This window comes from Aythya marila (assembly GCF_965140915.1).
Source record: "Aythya marila genome assembly, chromosome: 11".
In the NCBI taxonomy this organism is placed as follows: domain Eukaryota; kingdom Metazoa; phylum Chordata; class Aves; order Anseriformes; family Anatidae; genus Aythya; species Aythya marila.
Window position 1 is genome coordinate 17,583,267 of NC_139052.1, and position 16,928 is coordinate 17,600,194.

At 44.5% G+C, this 16,928-nt stretch overlaps 1 protein-coding gene across 1 annotated transcript; it reads left to right on the forward strand.

The window, feature by feature from the left end:
* Positions 1-222: 222 nt before the first annotated feature.
* On the forward strand, positions 223-9,398 carry ARRDC4 (arrestin domain containing 4). Its single transcript, XM_082768991.1, has 8 exons — positions 223-622; positions 2,256-2,322; positions 2,607-2,754; positions 4,167-4,269; positions 4,963-5,219; positions 5,765-5,927; positions 6,461-6,615; positions 6,765-9,398. Exons 1-8 carry the CDS (start codon positions 268-270, stop codon positions 6,819-6,821), a joined length of 1,305 nt encoding a protein of 434 aa, XP_082625117.1. The 5' UTR covers positions 223-267; the 3' UTR covers positions 6,822-9,398.
* The last annotated feature ends 7,530 nt before the right edge of the window (positions 9,399-16,928 follow it).

The window sequence follows — 16,928 nt, forward strand, 5'->3', positions numbered from 1 at the left end:
GCCGCGCTGTCCACGCGCCTCCTCCCCCTACCCCATTGGCTGGAGGGCGGCGATCACGCCGCGTGACGCGCGGCCCCCTCCGCCGCCACCAAGCGGGGGGCGAGCGAGCGGCGAGGCGGGGGAGCCGCGGGGCGACCAATGGGAGGCGGCCGGGCCGGGAGGGGAGGGGCGGGGCCGGGCGCTGAGGGCTCCGGCGGAGCCGGGCGGGTTTTAAAGGCACCGACGGCGGCGGCCGCGGCCTGCCCGGGGGGGAGCCGGGGCGCCAAGATGGCGGCGGCCGGGAGCGGGCCCGGCGGTGGTGGTGGTGGCGGCAGCGGGGCGGTGCGGGCGCTGGCCCTGGTGCTGCAGGACGAGGCGCGGCCGGGCGGTTACAGCAGCGGGGACACGGTGCGCGGCCGGGTGCTGCTGGAGCTGGCGGGGCCGCTGCCGCTCCGTGGGCTGCGCCTCGAAGCCGCGGGAAGGGCCCGGGTGGCGTGGGGTGAGGCGGCGGCGGCTGCTGGAGGAGGAGGAGGAGGAGCGGCCCCGGGGGGAGCCGGCGGGGCGGCGGCGGCGGGGCCGCGGAGGGAGGCGGAGGTGCGGTACCTGGATGTCCGGCAGAGCCTGCTGAGGGAGCCGCGCGGAGGTGAGGGGGAGAGGGGGGAGCGGGGAGGGGGCTGGGGGGGAGAGGAGTTGCGGGGAGCGGCCCCCGGGGGGGTGGGGGTTGGGGGTCAGCGAAAAGGGAGAGATTTGGGGTTATCCTGAGAGATTAGGGGAAATGCTGCCCGCAGAGGGTGGGGAGGCGCCGGCACAGGCTGCACAGACGGGCTGGGGGTGCCCCATCCCTGCGGGTGGGTAAGGACTTCACGAGGCCCCCAGCCAGCGGGTGATGGCCCTGCCCTGGTAGGGTTTGGAGCCAGATGGGGTTGGAGGCCTCCCTACAACTTGAGCCGTTCTGCAGGAACTGCTGCACCGTGAGCCACAGGTCCAGAAACACAGCCTGCAGTTCTCACGGGGTTGGGTGCATGGGTTACCTCTTTGCAAATTACCTCAGGCACCTGAGTGTTCGGCACCTGAAGTCAGCAGTGAAAGGCTCCGCAAGCAGCCGGCTTGCTTTTGGAGTGACTTAAGAGAAGCACCTTTAACCATCACACAAATGCTGCAGCATTAGGGCAGTACTGGAGAACTTAAGGGAAATGGCATTTCATCATGTAAGGGTAAAATACTTCCCAAGTTTACCTGTAGGAGAAGTAACTATTAGGCCTTAAATCTCCACTACAGTAGGCCCTCTAAGAATGCACTGAGATTAGTAATACTAATAGTAATGCTGGCCTTAAATTGCAGCTTTTTAGTACAGAAGGTAGCTTAATTGTTATTGAATAAGTAGATCAGCTGCTGTCAGAGAATTATAGGATCATTTCGGTTGGAAAAGACCCTAAAGATCATCAAGTACGGCCATCAACCTGGCACGACCAAGTCCCCAGCTAAGCCACGTCCCTAGGTGTCAAATCCGTGCTTCTCTTAAATACTGCTAGGGGTGGTGACTCTATTGCTTCCCTGGGTAGCTGATTCCAATGCCTGACTGACCTTCCTCTGAAAAAATTCATCATGATACTCAATCTAAACCCATCCTGGCACAACTTGAGGCAATTTCCTCATCTCCTTTCACGTGTTGCCTGAGAAAAGAGACCAACACCCACCTTGCTGTAACCTCCCGTTCAGGTGGTTGTAGAGAGCGATGAAGTCTCCCCTCAGCCTCCTCTTCAGACTCAGCAGCCCCAGTTCCAGCAGCCATTCCTTGTATGTCTTGTTCTCCAGTCCCTTCTCCAGTTTCACTGCTCTTCTCAAATGCTTCCCAGCAAACCAGTATCTTCCTTGCAGCGGGGTGCCCACAACGAGTACTGAACATAGTACTCAAGGTGCGGTCTCACCAGTGCTGAGTACAGAGGGACAATCACTTCTCTAAATCACTTCCTTTATCGCAGTCCTGCTACAAAAGAAAAGAAACTCAGTGCTTTCCAGAAGCCATTTTGGATTAGAAATTGGCCAGCATCCTGAACTGAAACTCAAGGTCTCAGTGCTTCCTTGATTTTTTTTCATTGAAATCACACCACAGAATAAATAAAATGTGGGCTCCTATCCAGAACCCACTGGGATCAGTAAAAGCTTCTTCTGGTTCCTTGCATCTGGGTGCTTTCAGTCATAAATAATTTATAAAAGCCTCTGCTTTGTTCTATTTCTGGAATAACTAAAATATACTATTGGTTTTTATTCTACAGGTGAGGAAAGCTTAGTTCTTTCAGATGGAAGACACGAATTTCCCTTCAGCTTTCAACTCCCACAAGAGTAAGTTAAATAATGCAACCTGAAGGGATTGTGTTGGACACTGCTTGTTGTGGAACATGAACTCAGTGTAATTTGACTCAAGTTTTTTAATATCAAACTGATAGTTCAGCTTTATATGTTTGTCTTAATCAACCACCAAGTAGGTTGGCCTTGTTTGTTACAGTTTCCCTAAGGCCTTAAAAGTACAAGAAGTAAATTGGTAAACGCTTGTATATACAGGAACTGTTCATCTTTGCAACTGAGTTACAAACTGATGGTAATGGTTTTATGACTGCTTGTTTCAGGCCTCTGGTGACCTCTTTCACTGGGAAGTATGGCAGTATTCAGTACTACGTGAAAGCAATTCTGGAAAGACCTGCAGCACCTGATCAAAGTGTACAGACAGAGCTTCAGGTCATTAGCCATATCGACGTCAACTCACCAGCTTTATTGGTAAGCAGGTCCTCCGCTCCTCCTTCCTACCTTAAGGCCACCTGCAAAAATTAAAACTAATTATAAAATGAACAATTACCACCCAGCCATCTAGCCATTTTCATGTTACTCCAGAGTGTCATTTTCTGACTTTTGAATGCATATAAGCTCCCTAAGCTTTTCTCTATAAATAGATGATCTTAGGTTGTGTGAATAGCAAACAAAGTGGCTTTTTTTTTTTTTTTTTTTTTAATACCATTGATTACAACCCTGCTGGCTTAGGTGCTCTTGCCAAAAAGTTATGCAGGCTTCAAATGCATAAATAAGGCTTAATAATAATAATGCACGAGTGTGAAGTAGTTACTCTTACCAGAGCAACTACATTCATAGGGCTGCAGTGTCCTAAACTCTTCAATAATAGTAGGTTGAGGAACAGTAATTATAGCAGAGTATTAATCATGCCCAGCCTGTCATTTATGCTCTGGCCATTATGTTACGTATCCTTCCATTTTGCATGTCGTTTTCTAACATGAAGTGTGTGCATGCAGCTGCTTCAGAGATCTTTTCAGTTATTTCCTTATGACAGATTTGGCCACATTAAGCCATTGAGCTTCTAATAATCACTGGAAATACTGTAGAGTAATAAGAAAGATCGGGCATTAAGTAATGAGAAAATAGGCTAGATAGAAGCTAATGAGCTGGATTCTTTTATCTCAACCCATATTATGAAAATAATATAAAATTATACCTTGCACTTTCATGATAGCAACTGGATCTAAATGGTTATTCATTTAAATATGAATAAGTAATTTCTATTTTATTTAAAATGCTAGGATAATTTTAACATTTCATCATGATGTGAGCATAGTTAGATGTTTTGAGCACTCTTTTTTTCCTCTTTATTGGCTCACATTTTAATCTCTCTAGATCTAGAACTTACGGAAGTGTTTTGGCAGTGACATCTGTAAGCAGAATGTAGTCCTTATATTCAGCAACACATTACGAGTGTGAAGGCAGCGCATCTAGTTACTGCAAGGAGGGTGTTGAATTGACCAGGAGTTCTTGCATAGGAGAGGGCAATGGGTCATCTAGTGGGCAGTGTCTGTTTTTGTGGATTACCAGACTACCACCAAAAAAGTGCAAAACTACACAAATTTGAGACATCATGATCACAGTCACTCGGTGGCAGTGCCCAGTAAATCATTTAACTATCTTGAATCCCAGCTGCTGTTTAAAAACAGTCTTGTGTTCAGATAGCTAAAACTTGTTTCCATTTTACATGGTGGCAAAATGCCAATTCCATTGCATAGTACAAAGATTCAAATCCAAGTGGATTTCAGAATTAATTTCAATAATTGATATGCATTAATATTAAACTGCGATTGATAATTTCATGCCATAAAATGAAAAAAAACAACTCCTCTATTTTATAGACACCTGTTCTAAGAAGTCAGGAGAAGATGGTTGGTTGTTGGTTTTTCACCTCTGGGCCAGTGTCTCTGAGTGCCAAAATTGAGAGGAAGGGATACTGTAATGGTAAGAGGAGTTGTCTTCACCCTTCAAGATGTAAATATTAAACATCTAATCGGATTTTTCATCTCTGTAAAGGCGGCACTTTATAGTCAAAAGAATAGCTCTGTTAAGGAGGTAATAAAGAGCTGTATGAATTCATCCAAGCAAAATCGTCTCACCCCACCCCTCACTCCCCCCTCACGAATATAAAGAGAAAGGAAGTCCTTTCTCGTGCAAAAGCCATGTACACTGAATGTGAAGAACAAGATGCTTTTAATGGGGTAAAACCATAACTGGGGATATAGTTTATTTTTAATGTCCCATTTGTGTAGGTTTACACTTCTGTAAGAATGAGCTTTAGCAGCTTCTTTGGCATCTTGATAACATCAGATAGATTTGAGGAAATGAAATATTCTGGAATTGAGTTAGCACTACATAAAAGGAAGACTGGTGCGTAATTTGCAAATAAAGCTTTTATAGCTTGTTCACGTTGTGCTTAATGTTTCAAAATGAATGAATCATTGTTTATACATAAAATGTAGTAGGTGGCTATAATTCTGCCTGAATACCACTCTGCAAAGAAACTAGCTTGAGGAAACTAACAAGTATTGTTCTCATAACATTGTGGATGATGTACGTGCTGCATAACATGCTTTGATATTCCCAAAGGAGAGCTGGTAAATACCAATTATTTATTGAACTTTCTCTGTTTTTAAGGGGAAGCCATACCAATCTATGCAGAAATTGAGAATTGCTCTTCCCGCTTGATTGTTCCTAAAGCTGCCATTTTCCAAACACAAACTTACCTGGCCAGCGGGAAGACAAAAAGCTTCCGTCAGATGGTCGCCAATGTGCGAGGAAACCATATTGCCTCGGGGAGTACAGATACCTGGAATGGGAAAACTCTGAAAATCCCACCTGTGTCCCCCTCTATCCTTGACTGCTGTATTATTCGAGTAGAATATTCATTAGCTGTAAGTATTCATTCTCATTGCAAATATGTAACTCCTGTGCAACTCTTGAATACTGCATTAATTTGGGGAGAGAAGAACTTTCTTACTGAGCAGCTTTTACATTTTGAATTTGGGAACAACAATAAATACAGTATACAAGAGAGAGCCTGAAGGTACTGAGGAAACTGAAACTGAAGGATAGGAATGATGGGGAAAATAAGCTGCTGCTTCCTCAGAAACATTTTCTAGTTCTATACCTGCAGAGGATATTAGGGGGAAAATGTTTCCAACTGAGTGGGATCTTCTAGTCATTCTTGTCAGAAATAGGAAGGTAGGACAGAGTCAAATGTTCAGTATTTTTCCTAACATCATTTAGAAAAAGTGTAGAAAGAAGGAAATGGTCAAAAAGTAATGAAAGCTGTCAGAGCATTCGCTAAACATACCTGATGAGGAAACTCCTAGTTTTTAAACAACCTGCAGCATTGGCAGTATGGTAGTTCCTAGGAACGTCAATTCATTGGGGTTTAATCCTGTCTATTCCTATTCTGTTCTTTGTTGTCACACAGGTGTATATTCATATTCCTGGTGCTAAGAAATTGATGATTGAAATGCCTCTGGTGATTGGCACTATTCCATGTATTAGCTTTTCAAGCAGAAACTCCAGCATGACCAGCCAGTTTAGCGTGGATATGAGTTGGCTGGCATTAACCCTGCCAGAACACCCTGAAGGTAACGTATTGAAGACAACATAGTACTGTTTACAACGGAAAGATAATAGGGGCAGTTCAAGGACTAGATCAGTAAAGGATGTAGACTGTTAAAATTATGACTCAAGAGAAGTGAGGCACACAAATCTAACTCAAAATCCACAAGTATTAGTAAGGATGCCCTGCTCCAGCTTTCCTTAAGTCTCCACCTCTATCTGACTTGCAACTGAATCTTGAAATAACCAACCTCTGATGGTGGGAATTCTACTTTGGCAGTAGGCACCTTAAGGTTACTACTGAGTGTATCTTGATACAATATAGGTTTGTTGCTGGAGTAGCCTTAAACGCATCTGTAGTATGTCTGCAGAATCACTAATGATTACTAAAAAGAAAGTTCTAGATAGAATATTAATGAATATAGTGCACTTCATACAATTTGATGGTGTACAGTGTTTAATAAACAGGACCTTTGTAGTCTTGGAAACTGTAATGCATATACTGTCTTGCTGTGAGTGAATACTTCTAAATTAGACTGTAATATCTCTTGTGTTTCAGCACCACCAAATTATGCTGATGTAGTGTCTGAGGAAGAGTTTTCCAGACATGTTCCTGCTTATCCACCACCAATCGACTGTGAGGAACAATTGTGTTGTCCTGTGTTTGCTTACATACAAGAGTTCCGGTTTCAGCCTCCACCTCTTTATTCAGAGGTAAAAAAATAAACAACAAAAAGGTTTCAAAAAAAAACTTTTTCAAAAGCCCCTGCTGAATCTTAAGTGTGTTTACTGTCAGATGGCCAAAAAAAGATGTACCAAAATGCAAGAATTATAGGCAGTAATTGTTGACATTCTCTCTGTAGGTTGATCCACATCCAACCGATGTAGAAGAAGTTCAGCCTGTCTCATTCATGCTTTGAAGAGGATTTGTGATGAATGTCTTACCTTTCTGCTGCTTCGGCTGACAGTGCAACTAAAAAGGAGACAGTTTTCTTTTTCAAAACTGAAGGTTGTGTACAAAAAAGACAAAAGAAAATGGAGAAGGAGGTATGAGCACGTTTGGTGATGGAAGAGAATCTTCTGGATTAGTCTGCACAAAGGATGCTGTAGGAACAATTATGCTTGGGGTACATAAGAAGTACTGGAAAATACTGAATGTGTTCTAAAAAGTGAACGTACTGCGTAAAGTGCACAGTGGAAATATAAGGATTTTCTGAAGAGAAAAAGAACTTCAACACTCTGGAAGAATTCAAGTAATTATGATGTTGAGAACTTTGTAGTAGAACAGAATGTAGGGTAAGAAAATATTTCCAAATGATGCCCCAGTGTTCAAGGGGCTTCAGCTTCACACTATCTGCATCCAAGAACAGAATGCTACTAAAATGTGGAGCAAAATCTTCACTCTAGCTTAACATGGTTTCATGAGAGCCTGTCCTTTTAACTGTGAAGTGTTATTTTTTCATCATTTCTACTGATTCTAAAGATATCATGGATGACAGAATAACTGTTATGCAATATTAAGAAGGCAACCATTTACTGAATGAAAGATACAAATCTGTAAAAAGAAAACTGAACTGTGATACAAGCTAATGCACTATGCGCTCTTTCAAGGGGTTTCTTAAGGGAATTATTCTGGCCTCTTTACTGTGTAGTTCTTTTTCTGATCTTAACGTCTATGGATAGCATGATAAGGGGAAGCATGGCAAGGGAAGATCCTTCTGCTGACAGGTGTACTAAGCAAAATGGACAACACTTAATTTATTCAGAAGCCTTTATAAACCTACCTCTGTTTTGGAAATTCACTTATTTTCAGAGCTGAGACAAAAAAAAGTCTTGTTAAAGCTCCAGCATACTTCAAGATTCTAAAAGGGACCCTAAATGGTTTCTGTGGTTAGTGAATGAAATTGGAGGCACAGGGAGAAGCATAAATATACCCAGAATAGATATAGCTTATAACTGAAGTGGAAACAGACATCAGGGGAACAAAATCCTCTGATAGTGGCACAATGCTTCTCATTACTCCTGCATTTTTGTCTATAGATCTGTTGTCAGGGGCTGCACTGGTCATTTGCTATCCATATTGGTTTTTGTTTCCTTGTTTGTTTATGCTGTTTAATTTTGTTTTGGTGCAATATTCTAATGTTTTCTTCCTCAGGTCACTTAGAACAGTGAGTTTGTTGCTGCTAAAAACGAAGGCACATGATTTTACTTGGCCCTTTGCTGCCTTCATTTAAAGTAGAATGTTTGCTTCCTGCCAAGCATCAGTTGGAATAAGTAATCCACCACGAACAGATCACTTAACGGAGCAGAAACACAGCATTCTTAATATGCATGTTTACAGTCAAGTCTTTATACAACAGGGAATCTTGAACTGTTAGAATTACTCCATGTGTCTTACAGAAAGGTTTGGGGTTAAAACCTTGTACTTTCAGATAACTACAAGAATAGTAATAGTTTCCTTCATTTCATCCATAACTGCAGTTTAAAAAAGCTTGAATGCTTTTTTTTTTTTTAATGGAATCTGTCTTCATTCAAGAAGCAGGAATTTTTTTCTACAGGCATATATGGATATATATTTTTAGTTTTCTTTTGGTATGACTTCCTCACATTGTTTAATTTCTAGCACTTCACCTCAAGTCACTTTTACATCAGTGTAAAAGACATGCTGGTGGAGATTCACATTTCTAAACTGCAGTTAGTTTTTTTCATTTGCAAATTTAAGTATTGTCATCTATAGCAAATGCAGCTTTAACCAAAATTGGAGTGCATGTTTTATAAAGGACATTCTAAAAATGAGTATTTCTCAACCTAAGTCTCAAGATGTAGCTCCTTAGGCCTTTTTATTTAAGTGATGGCAAGTCCATATAATCAATGCAGGATTTACAGTACCTGGAAAAGGGAACAAGCATAATGTCCTTAAACAGATACCATTATGGCTACTTGAAAAACACTATGGCTGTGTATTAATTTGCATGTTAACAATTCAAGATACTAGCTTAAAGAAATTTAGGTGCTTTTTTTTTTTTTTTTGACTTTAATACCTGATAGGTGATGTGTGCTACCTGGCTAGTTGTTTGGTATAAACATGGTCAAGCAAACAAAAGCATGAAGGGTAAAGATGTGCTTTTTTTTTTTTTTTGAGTTGTTTTTCATTACTTGCAGATAAACTGTGGCCTTAGATTGTTTGCTGCAAAAAAAAAATAAAAAAACTGTGTTTCTTAGGAAGCACACATGGTCCTTCAAAGGCGTGTTGAAAACAAGATCAAATTCTGCTCTCTGACACTTGGCTTAGTGCAGAAATTGGTCCTTTAAATAAATACTGTTTGCACAATAATCAGTTCAATATGCAGGGGGTTTGTTTTGATAACTTAACTGTGAAACAGTTGTAAAGAGACAAAAGAAAAAAAATGCTGTTAAACTTTAACATACGGGAACATGATTGTATTTTGTACTAATGTATGAGCCCTATGGGCTCTTTTTTGTTAATAAAAGTGTAAAACCTGCATGGTGCTCCTCATTGTGGTTTCAGTGTCCATAAGACAAATAGCTGTGCTGCCTAGAGCTACCTGAATTCTGGGAACTTTGAACAGATGTAGGTCTCCTAGTTCTCTGAGCCAGAAACTTTACCTTCATCTGTCACTGCTTTACCAAACAGGAACTGAAACAAACTTTTCAAACAGGGCCTGCTCTCATAGCTATTATGCAATAACACACAACTAATAGTGTACATCTTACATCATGCATCCTGCATAATTAAGGGTAAGTGGGGTGTTTTTGAAAGGAAAAACTCATGTATTATTAGTAGATACTTTGTTTCCTTTGGAGAAAATTCTCTTTACTCAGGGAGTTTAGGGATCTTCAAAACAAAAAACTTGAATGTAGTAGTGTGTAACCAGAGTACTGACTAAAGGAGTAGCTCCTATCATGGGGAAACAAGATGACAAATTGCGTTGAATGATACTTATCTGCTGTATAATACACCTAAGCCATAAATGAGATGATGAAATCACTGACAGGTTCCTACTTCCCAAGGGTTTGAACAACAAAACAACTCTCTTCCTATTTCTACTTCTGAGGGAAGACAATGAAACCTACTTCTGAGGGAAGACAATGAACCACTCCTTCAAACCTTCAAAAATTCTAGGGGAAGATGATACTCAGGGTCACCAGACCAAAACTAACATAGCACTAAGTTCACAGTAGCAATTCCACTTCATCCATTGCTAAGTTTTATAGGGGACTATTTCTCTTGCCACACTACAATTATCTATTAAAAGGGTTAGTGCTTAAACAGGCAGTTAATGATGTGCCCTTCCATACAAGGGTAGAGGAGATGCTGCAGGCTCATGCTTGCAGCTCAGGCACTTCTGCTGTTTGAATGGAAACGCATACTTCACATACAGAGAAAGAGAGCTCACTTAACTCCCGAACTGGGGCATATTCCAAACTCTTAAAATAGCATGTTCCATTACTTCACCGTCCAATTTGAACACCCAAAGAGAACATCTAGCTCCTCCTGTTAAGTCTGTATTACAGATCTCAATTAAGAAGTCTGGGGAGAGCACAGCTGCCAGCGCAAGTTGATTTGAAGATAATCAATTGCTCTACTACTTTCCCACCCAAATAAGCAGACATGCCTACTTCCCAGTAAAACGGGGCTGCTTTTCAGTGCTCTCTTTGGAGGCAGTGAATGAGCACAGGGACATAAAAAGAGCCTTTCAGGCTGCTGCATTTTCCTAAAGCTGATTATATAATATCTTAACATCAATAGGGATAGTACAGGCTAGCGTGTAAAGTAGGTTCTCTAAAGAACTAATTAGGTCTGTGATGAGCCTGGGCATTCGCTTCTAATACTCAAATTTTACACATATGTAGCATAGATAGGATGACAGTCTTGCTCTAAATTATGTAGTGTTCATCATTTTTGAACATGATTAATATAAAATATATACTACACAGAAGTTGTACTGTAGCATCATTTCATTACTGGCCTTTTAAGACAACTGACCAAAAGTAAGACAAAAAATGAAAAGCAGTTTGACATGGAATGCAAAATGGTAATTCGAGTGGGACTTCACTACAGTAGCTGCTTATGCCAGCAACATGCTGTGGGTTGTCTTAGTTACACAGGACAGACTCTATCTGATTAAGTACAACTGTATTACTGATAAATCTCTGAGCACCCATCCCTTCAAAAGAAAAGAGGAAATCCTTCTTAGTTTTGGCTTACAACCAACCATCTGGCTGCCTGTGGGGTGAGGAGAACATGAAATGCAAGGTGAAAGTAGCAGCAAGTTCTGGTGCTTAACAGACACCTAAAACTAGATTTCCACAAATAATCTGATGCACGCAGACAAGCCCAAAATGATTTTATACAAATGCACATGATATTTGTTCGGTCAATTGATGGCAGTTGTTTTTTTTGTTATTTGTGGTTTCAAGTAACAACTGTGGTCAGATTAAGGGTTGGATACCTAAGTAAGCATCCTGTAAGGCAGATTTTTAGGTATTTACCACTCAGCAAATGCTACAGCCTGACACAAAGCATCACCCAAGCACTGAACCAGCCTTTCTGCTTTGCTTTTAGCTGTATTCAGCACCCCAACCCTCTCATGGACACCTTTCCACTACTCCCATCTCCAGCAAAGCTGCTCGTTGGCACTTTGCTTGTAATGCAAGTTTCAGCTGCAAGACTCTGTACGCTCGCAGAGATGGGGAGAGCAGCACAAGGGCATTTCTTGTTGTAGAAATAGAAGGGGGACAGAGTTTAAACTGGTAAGCAGCCGTCCGTTGTGAGGCTGTGGGAGTGGGGAAATAGGGGAGGCATGGGAAGGAGAAGCTGTCAGTGTCAGCCAGATGACACTGGTGAAGCAGTGAGCAGTCCTCTGGGAGGGGATTTAACCTGAACACCAAAAACAGCTGATCTCCCCTGGGGCCTGGAGTTTTACTGGCAAGACTTGGTATCAGACGTGACACACAATGTGCGCAGACAGGATGTAGACACGTAGGCTAAACCCAGTCAAATAGTTTTGGCTATAAAAAGCTCTCCGCTATTTTACAGTGCCTTGGAACAGCATCAGTTTCCCAATAAACCAGATATTGGGCACAGAGAGAGAGGCTTGACACTGACTTCCAGAGAGAACAGAAGGTGGGTGTACCTGCATTTCAGTACCCAGTTGTGCGATACTTGCACACACAAAGGCTTTTGGAAAAAATGAGGAACATATCTTGCATGTATAGAAACAGAGACTTCTCACAAACCAACTTATCAGATAAAACTGTACTGACAACCTGACCTTCTGTCATAGGCATCTTCCAGTCGGAACTTGCAGCGTCGGTACGTCATGAACAGCGGGACCTCAGCTTCTGGGAAACACCAACACGCTTTCTTCAGCCCTGGTTCAGGGAAAATGAAAGAACAGATACGAGCTGTCAGTGGGAACCAAAGAATAGTCAAGACAATAATATTTTGACTGCAATCTTAAACAGGATTGTTGTACACCCAGAAAGAGCCCAGGGTTATGTATAGGCCAGTCCTATTTGATGTCATGTCTCGAAGCAGGTTGTGTCAGTCCCAACGGGTCAGACCACAATGTGAGAAGAAAGTGATTCTTACCACTGAACTAATTAGATTAATCAATGCACAAAAGGGATCACAAGTGACAAAAAGTTAAATTTTCATTTAAATAATTTAAACCCTGAAGTGCTTTTATCATATATCTTAATACGATGTGACCAATGCATTAGCCTAAACAGACCAGAAAGATACTGAAATGGAAAATAGTCTGTGGTCCTGAGTGGTAAATGAGAGCAGAAAGGGAAAAGCATCTGCTGATCCGACAGTCTCACACTACAGCGTCCTGGGGGAGGAAACAAGTGTCAGAGGCTTCAGTATCCACGCAGACATAAGAAGTCTTGCATGCTGTGTCCAAGGAGTACCACTTGCCCCAGCAGTGGCGTTTGGTGCCAGCACATCTCTCCCTCACTCTGAGATCCTACAGCAGCTTGGCCTGATCCATTACCTGAAACTCAGCGATCAGACCTGCTCAGCACACAGGAGTTAGGGCAGGATGAGAATCCGTACCTCGAAAGGGCCCTGCTGAGGTGCAGCCAGCCCTGCGGTCCCTTTACCATCACTGTGCTGTTGGCTGCAGGGAGGCGAGCATGGCAGGGGCGAAGATTCAGGAGGTCTGTTGGCACAAGGTGTTAAACAGAGAGGCCCCCAGGAAGGGCAACTTCGCAGGCTTTTTCTCAAGCGATCCCACCTGCCATCGCTGGGACAGGACTTTACGCTCCTCCAAACAAATTAACAATTCATTTCCAGCCCTGACATGAAGATTAACCCTGCCAATTAATTCCTTAATCTCTTGCTGCCGACAAGACTCACAGTTGCCATGCGGACGCTTGTCCACTGGGGCCTGAAGCAGGGATGCTCTGTTAATTACTGCTGCGCCCAGGGTACGGTGTAGCTGATATTCAAACACACTCCGACCAGACAACGCAGGGCCGTACCTCACACCTCGCCAATGCGCCAGCCGGCACCTGATGGATTCCTTGAAAATGGCACAGATCTCAGGGCAGCTCCTGTTGTGTGTAGGGAACATGGTGACCCATACAGGTCGCCGAGCCATGACGTAGCTGCATGGCTATGGAAAATGCTTCTTGGTCGTTTCTAACACACTAGCATTACAAGTTGAACAGAACAGAACATTTTTATTTCAGATGACTTGAAGAAATAGTCAAACTTTCTCCTTCTGTCTACAATAAGCAACATCTTGCTTTTTGGCTCGCTGCTGGAGGGAGATGGAGCAGCCTCCTGCAAGCGCAGTTAGGGACTGGAGGTGTGATCTGCACCCACAGGAGCTGTGCACGAAACACAATAAAGAGGGAAAGTGATACTCAGCCACCTCAAGGGCTTTCTGTAAGGCAGCTAGGACAAATTGGGTCAATTTTCCTTTGTTTCTCTAGGTTTTGCCATATATAATTAAGAAGACACTGTCCATTAAGGTGCTTTGTGAAGTTAACTAATACTCAATAAAATCTATGAATAGTATTGAATTAATAGTATTGAATTAAAGGCTACAAAACATCTCTGGACATACACAGCAGGAAATTGCAGGTGTATAAAGTAAGCAAGCAACAACAACAAAAAACAATTTAGTGCCTGTTCCAACTAGTTGGGCGGGTGGAACAAGGGAAGGTATTGCAAGGAACACACGGGTTGTATAAACACAGCGTAAGCGGTGTTTACAGAGCTGTGCGGGGACGCAGGCAGCACCGGGTACTGGACGGGACTCTCTGCTCCGTGCAGAACTTACCTAACACCTGGTTTGGGGTTGGGGTTGTGTTTTGTTGTTGTTTTTTCATACATTTGTGTTCAGTGCTCAATTACGTACTGACCTCCCTTAGCCCAGAGGCCAAGGTCACCCCGGTGCAATATCAGGCCAGGCAGAATACAAACTAAGGTTTGAGTTTCCCTGCAGATCTCTGTCTACCTGCTCCTGGCAAAGCTGGAGAAACATCTGCTGTCTGATTTGTGAAAGGGGAAACCATATTTGATGCAAAAGTTGCATCTACCTGATTGGGGCAGCCAGTCCAAAGCCCCACCAGTGACTATTGCAGGTGTCATTCTAGGGAGGTATTTTACTCTTCAGCTGAGCCTTTATTTAAGGCATGTGGCAAAACCAAGTGAGATCTGAAGACCGAAAAAATCATAAGGACAGATCCCTACTCACTTAATGAAGGCGTCTTCAATGCCAGTGTCAATGCCAATGTCACAGGAGAACATCGTCTTGTTTCCTCAGGCTTTATTTCTAGAGGATTGGTCAGAAGGACAAAAAGCTTGCATCACCTTCTGCAAGGCTGCTGCCTGTAACGTGGTGGTTTCATGCAGGACTCCTGAGCCGTCCTCGTTGGTTCTTGGTGGTGTTTCCTTCAGGAAGCCACGTGGGACCAACTCTCACTAGGGTGTGAGGCTGGCGGTGTTGGAGGGGTTAATTTGCTGCTCTCTGCAGGATCATTTGGCAATTCCTCCTTTTCTGAAGTCTTCACACTTTCTTCTAGGAGCTCGTACTATAAATAGCTCTTGGATGGGTGCCAGGTATGTGTTTTTTTTTTTCCCAACACTGCACTATCAAACGTGTCATACAACAGAGGGTACTGGCACGAGGGAAAGGATGTAATGCTTCAGCTACGTGCTGCGGGAGCTGGTAGGGAAGCCCCAGCAGTGACAAGAGCACCATCCTTCACTCCTGCAAACAATCTATGCTTCCAATTATTTACCAAATGCGACTTTTCCAAAGCCACACCAGATACTGCCAGAGCTCAGAGTCCTGCTGAAGCCGTGCACATAGATTTTGTCCCCCCAGGCTCAGAAGAGCCGATACATCTCCCCCAAACACCTTGGTGCGCATCGCAGACAGATCCTCCTGCCCTACTCCAACCCCTGCCTCTAGCACAGCGCAGCTCCCTGCGAATCCACCTCCACTGCTGTGCCGATCCTCCTCGACCAGCAGCCACAGCAGTCGTTTCCATCTCCCATCATTAAGCCTTCTGTTTGATCACAGCCAGGCAGCCCTTCTGTGGAGCTGGCAAACACAATCCAGGCATGACGGGAAAACGACTTGAAGGCTGTTTAGGGAGGATTCCCGTGCCTGTCACAGTTCACAGTTCAAGGGGATCCCCGTGTCTGCCTGCAGCCCACACTGCTGGATGCACAAGAAAACCTTGCTTTGGGAGGGGAAAGTCAGAAGAGAAAACAGCCTGGCGAGAAGTTCAGCAACATCAGCATTGATCTGGGATGTTTTCATTTCGCGCAGGATGGCATCTGGGGACAGGCCAGGCTTGGTTCTCCACCACCCCCTGCCCCCTCTCCATTCATTTACGGTGGTGCCACTTTGCCTGGGCGCAAACCACGGCCCGCGGCCCCGGCAGCAGCCAGCCCTCCCTCCCACTCCTTCAATCCCATCTTCACAGCTCCCTTCTCCCCAAACAGCTGCACGCCAGCCACTGCTCTTGGCTACGTCACAGCCACAAACCCCGAGTGAAAGAGCAGCTATTCTCTTGCCAGCCCTCAGCTGTTCAGCGCTTCCCTTCCTCCCCGCACCGAAATGTATTGCTCTTAAATCCCTGCACAGAGCAGGGGGCGGCAAACGAGCAGGATGCAGGCAGGGAACAAGGCTTCCTGTGCTCGCAGCACAAGCACTCGCTGGCACAGCTCTCCGTGCCAGCTCCACGCGTTGGAGCCAACGGCTGAATGAAATTAATAAGGCTGGGTCCCAGCCCCTGCTACGCTAAGTGAGAAGCAATCTTGCCACGGCTGGCACGCGTTCCTGGCTCGACGGCAGCCGGGGCTGGCAGGAGGCATTGCGGGATGCCAGGAGATGCCCCTGCTCGGGTGAGCCCCGGCAGCAGCCGGGCAGCCCTTCTGCCTGGGCTCTGGCACCGGGACACGCGGCTCGCACGCCGCGGTGACTGCTGCTGTGCCAACACTTGTTTGAGTAATGCTATCCAAGCTGACGCCCGCAGAGATGTTTGCATTTTGCTCCCATGCACCTCAGGAGTGTTGTAATTGATCTCCCAGCCTGGGATTTTCCCCAAGTCCTTCACAGTTTCGTAGCCTCACTTCCAGTAGGAGTTTTGCTCCCTTTTAACAGACTTCAGAGCAGCAATGCGTCACTTTTGTTCTCCAGAAGAGCTCGAGCTCTCTGGGCTTTACAAACCCAGATGCCGGTTTTCTTCCTCTCATCCAGCCTCTTGGCAATGTAACGCAGCTAATTTACAAGAAAACCTGCTGCAGACACTGTCAGCTTTCTGCGTGGAAACTCCCAGTTCCTTTTGCTGTTCCTGGCTCGGGAACACTTGCGGTTTCTGGCAGAGCCCTCCCAGGTACGAAACCCGTACGGCTGCTGAATCATGAGCCGTGCGGGGACTGACGCAAGGCGCCGTGTGGCCAACTTTCCGAGGTGGCCTTTGGCTGGAGAATTCACACGGAGGTGGAAGGGGGGAGCACCAAAACCCTCCGCGGG

Bases quoted from the DNA above. Each gene is read 5' to 3' on its own strand.
- ARRDC4 (XM_082768991.1), top strand. From the start codon at position 268: ATGGCGGCGGCCGGGAGCGGGCCCGGCGGTGGTGGTGGTGGCGGCAGC. The intron at 2,323-2,606 runs GTAAGTTAAATA...TGCTTGTTTCAG, and splicing joins AGCTTTCAACTCCCACAAGA to GCCTCTGGTGACCTCTTTCA. The intron at 4,270-4,962 runs GTAAGAGGAGTT...TCTGTTTTTAAG, and splicing joins GAGGAAGGGATACTGTAATG to GGGAAGCCATACCAATCTAT.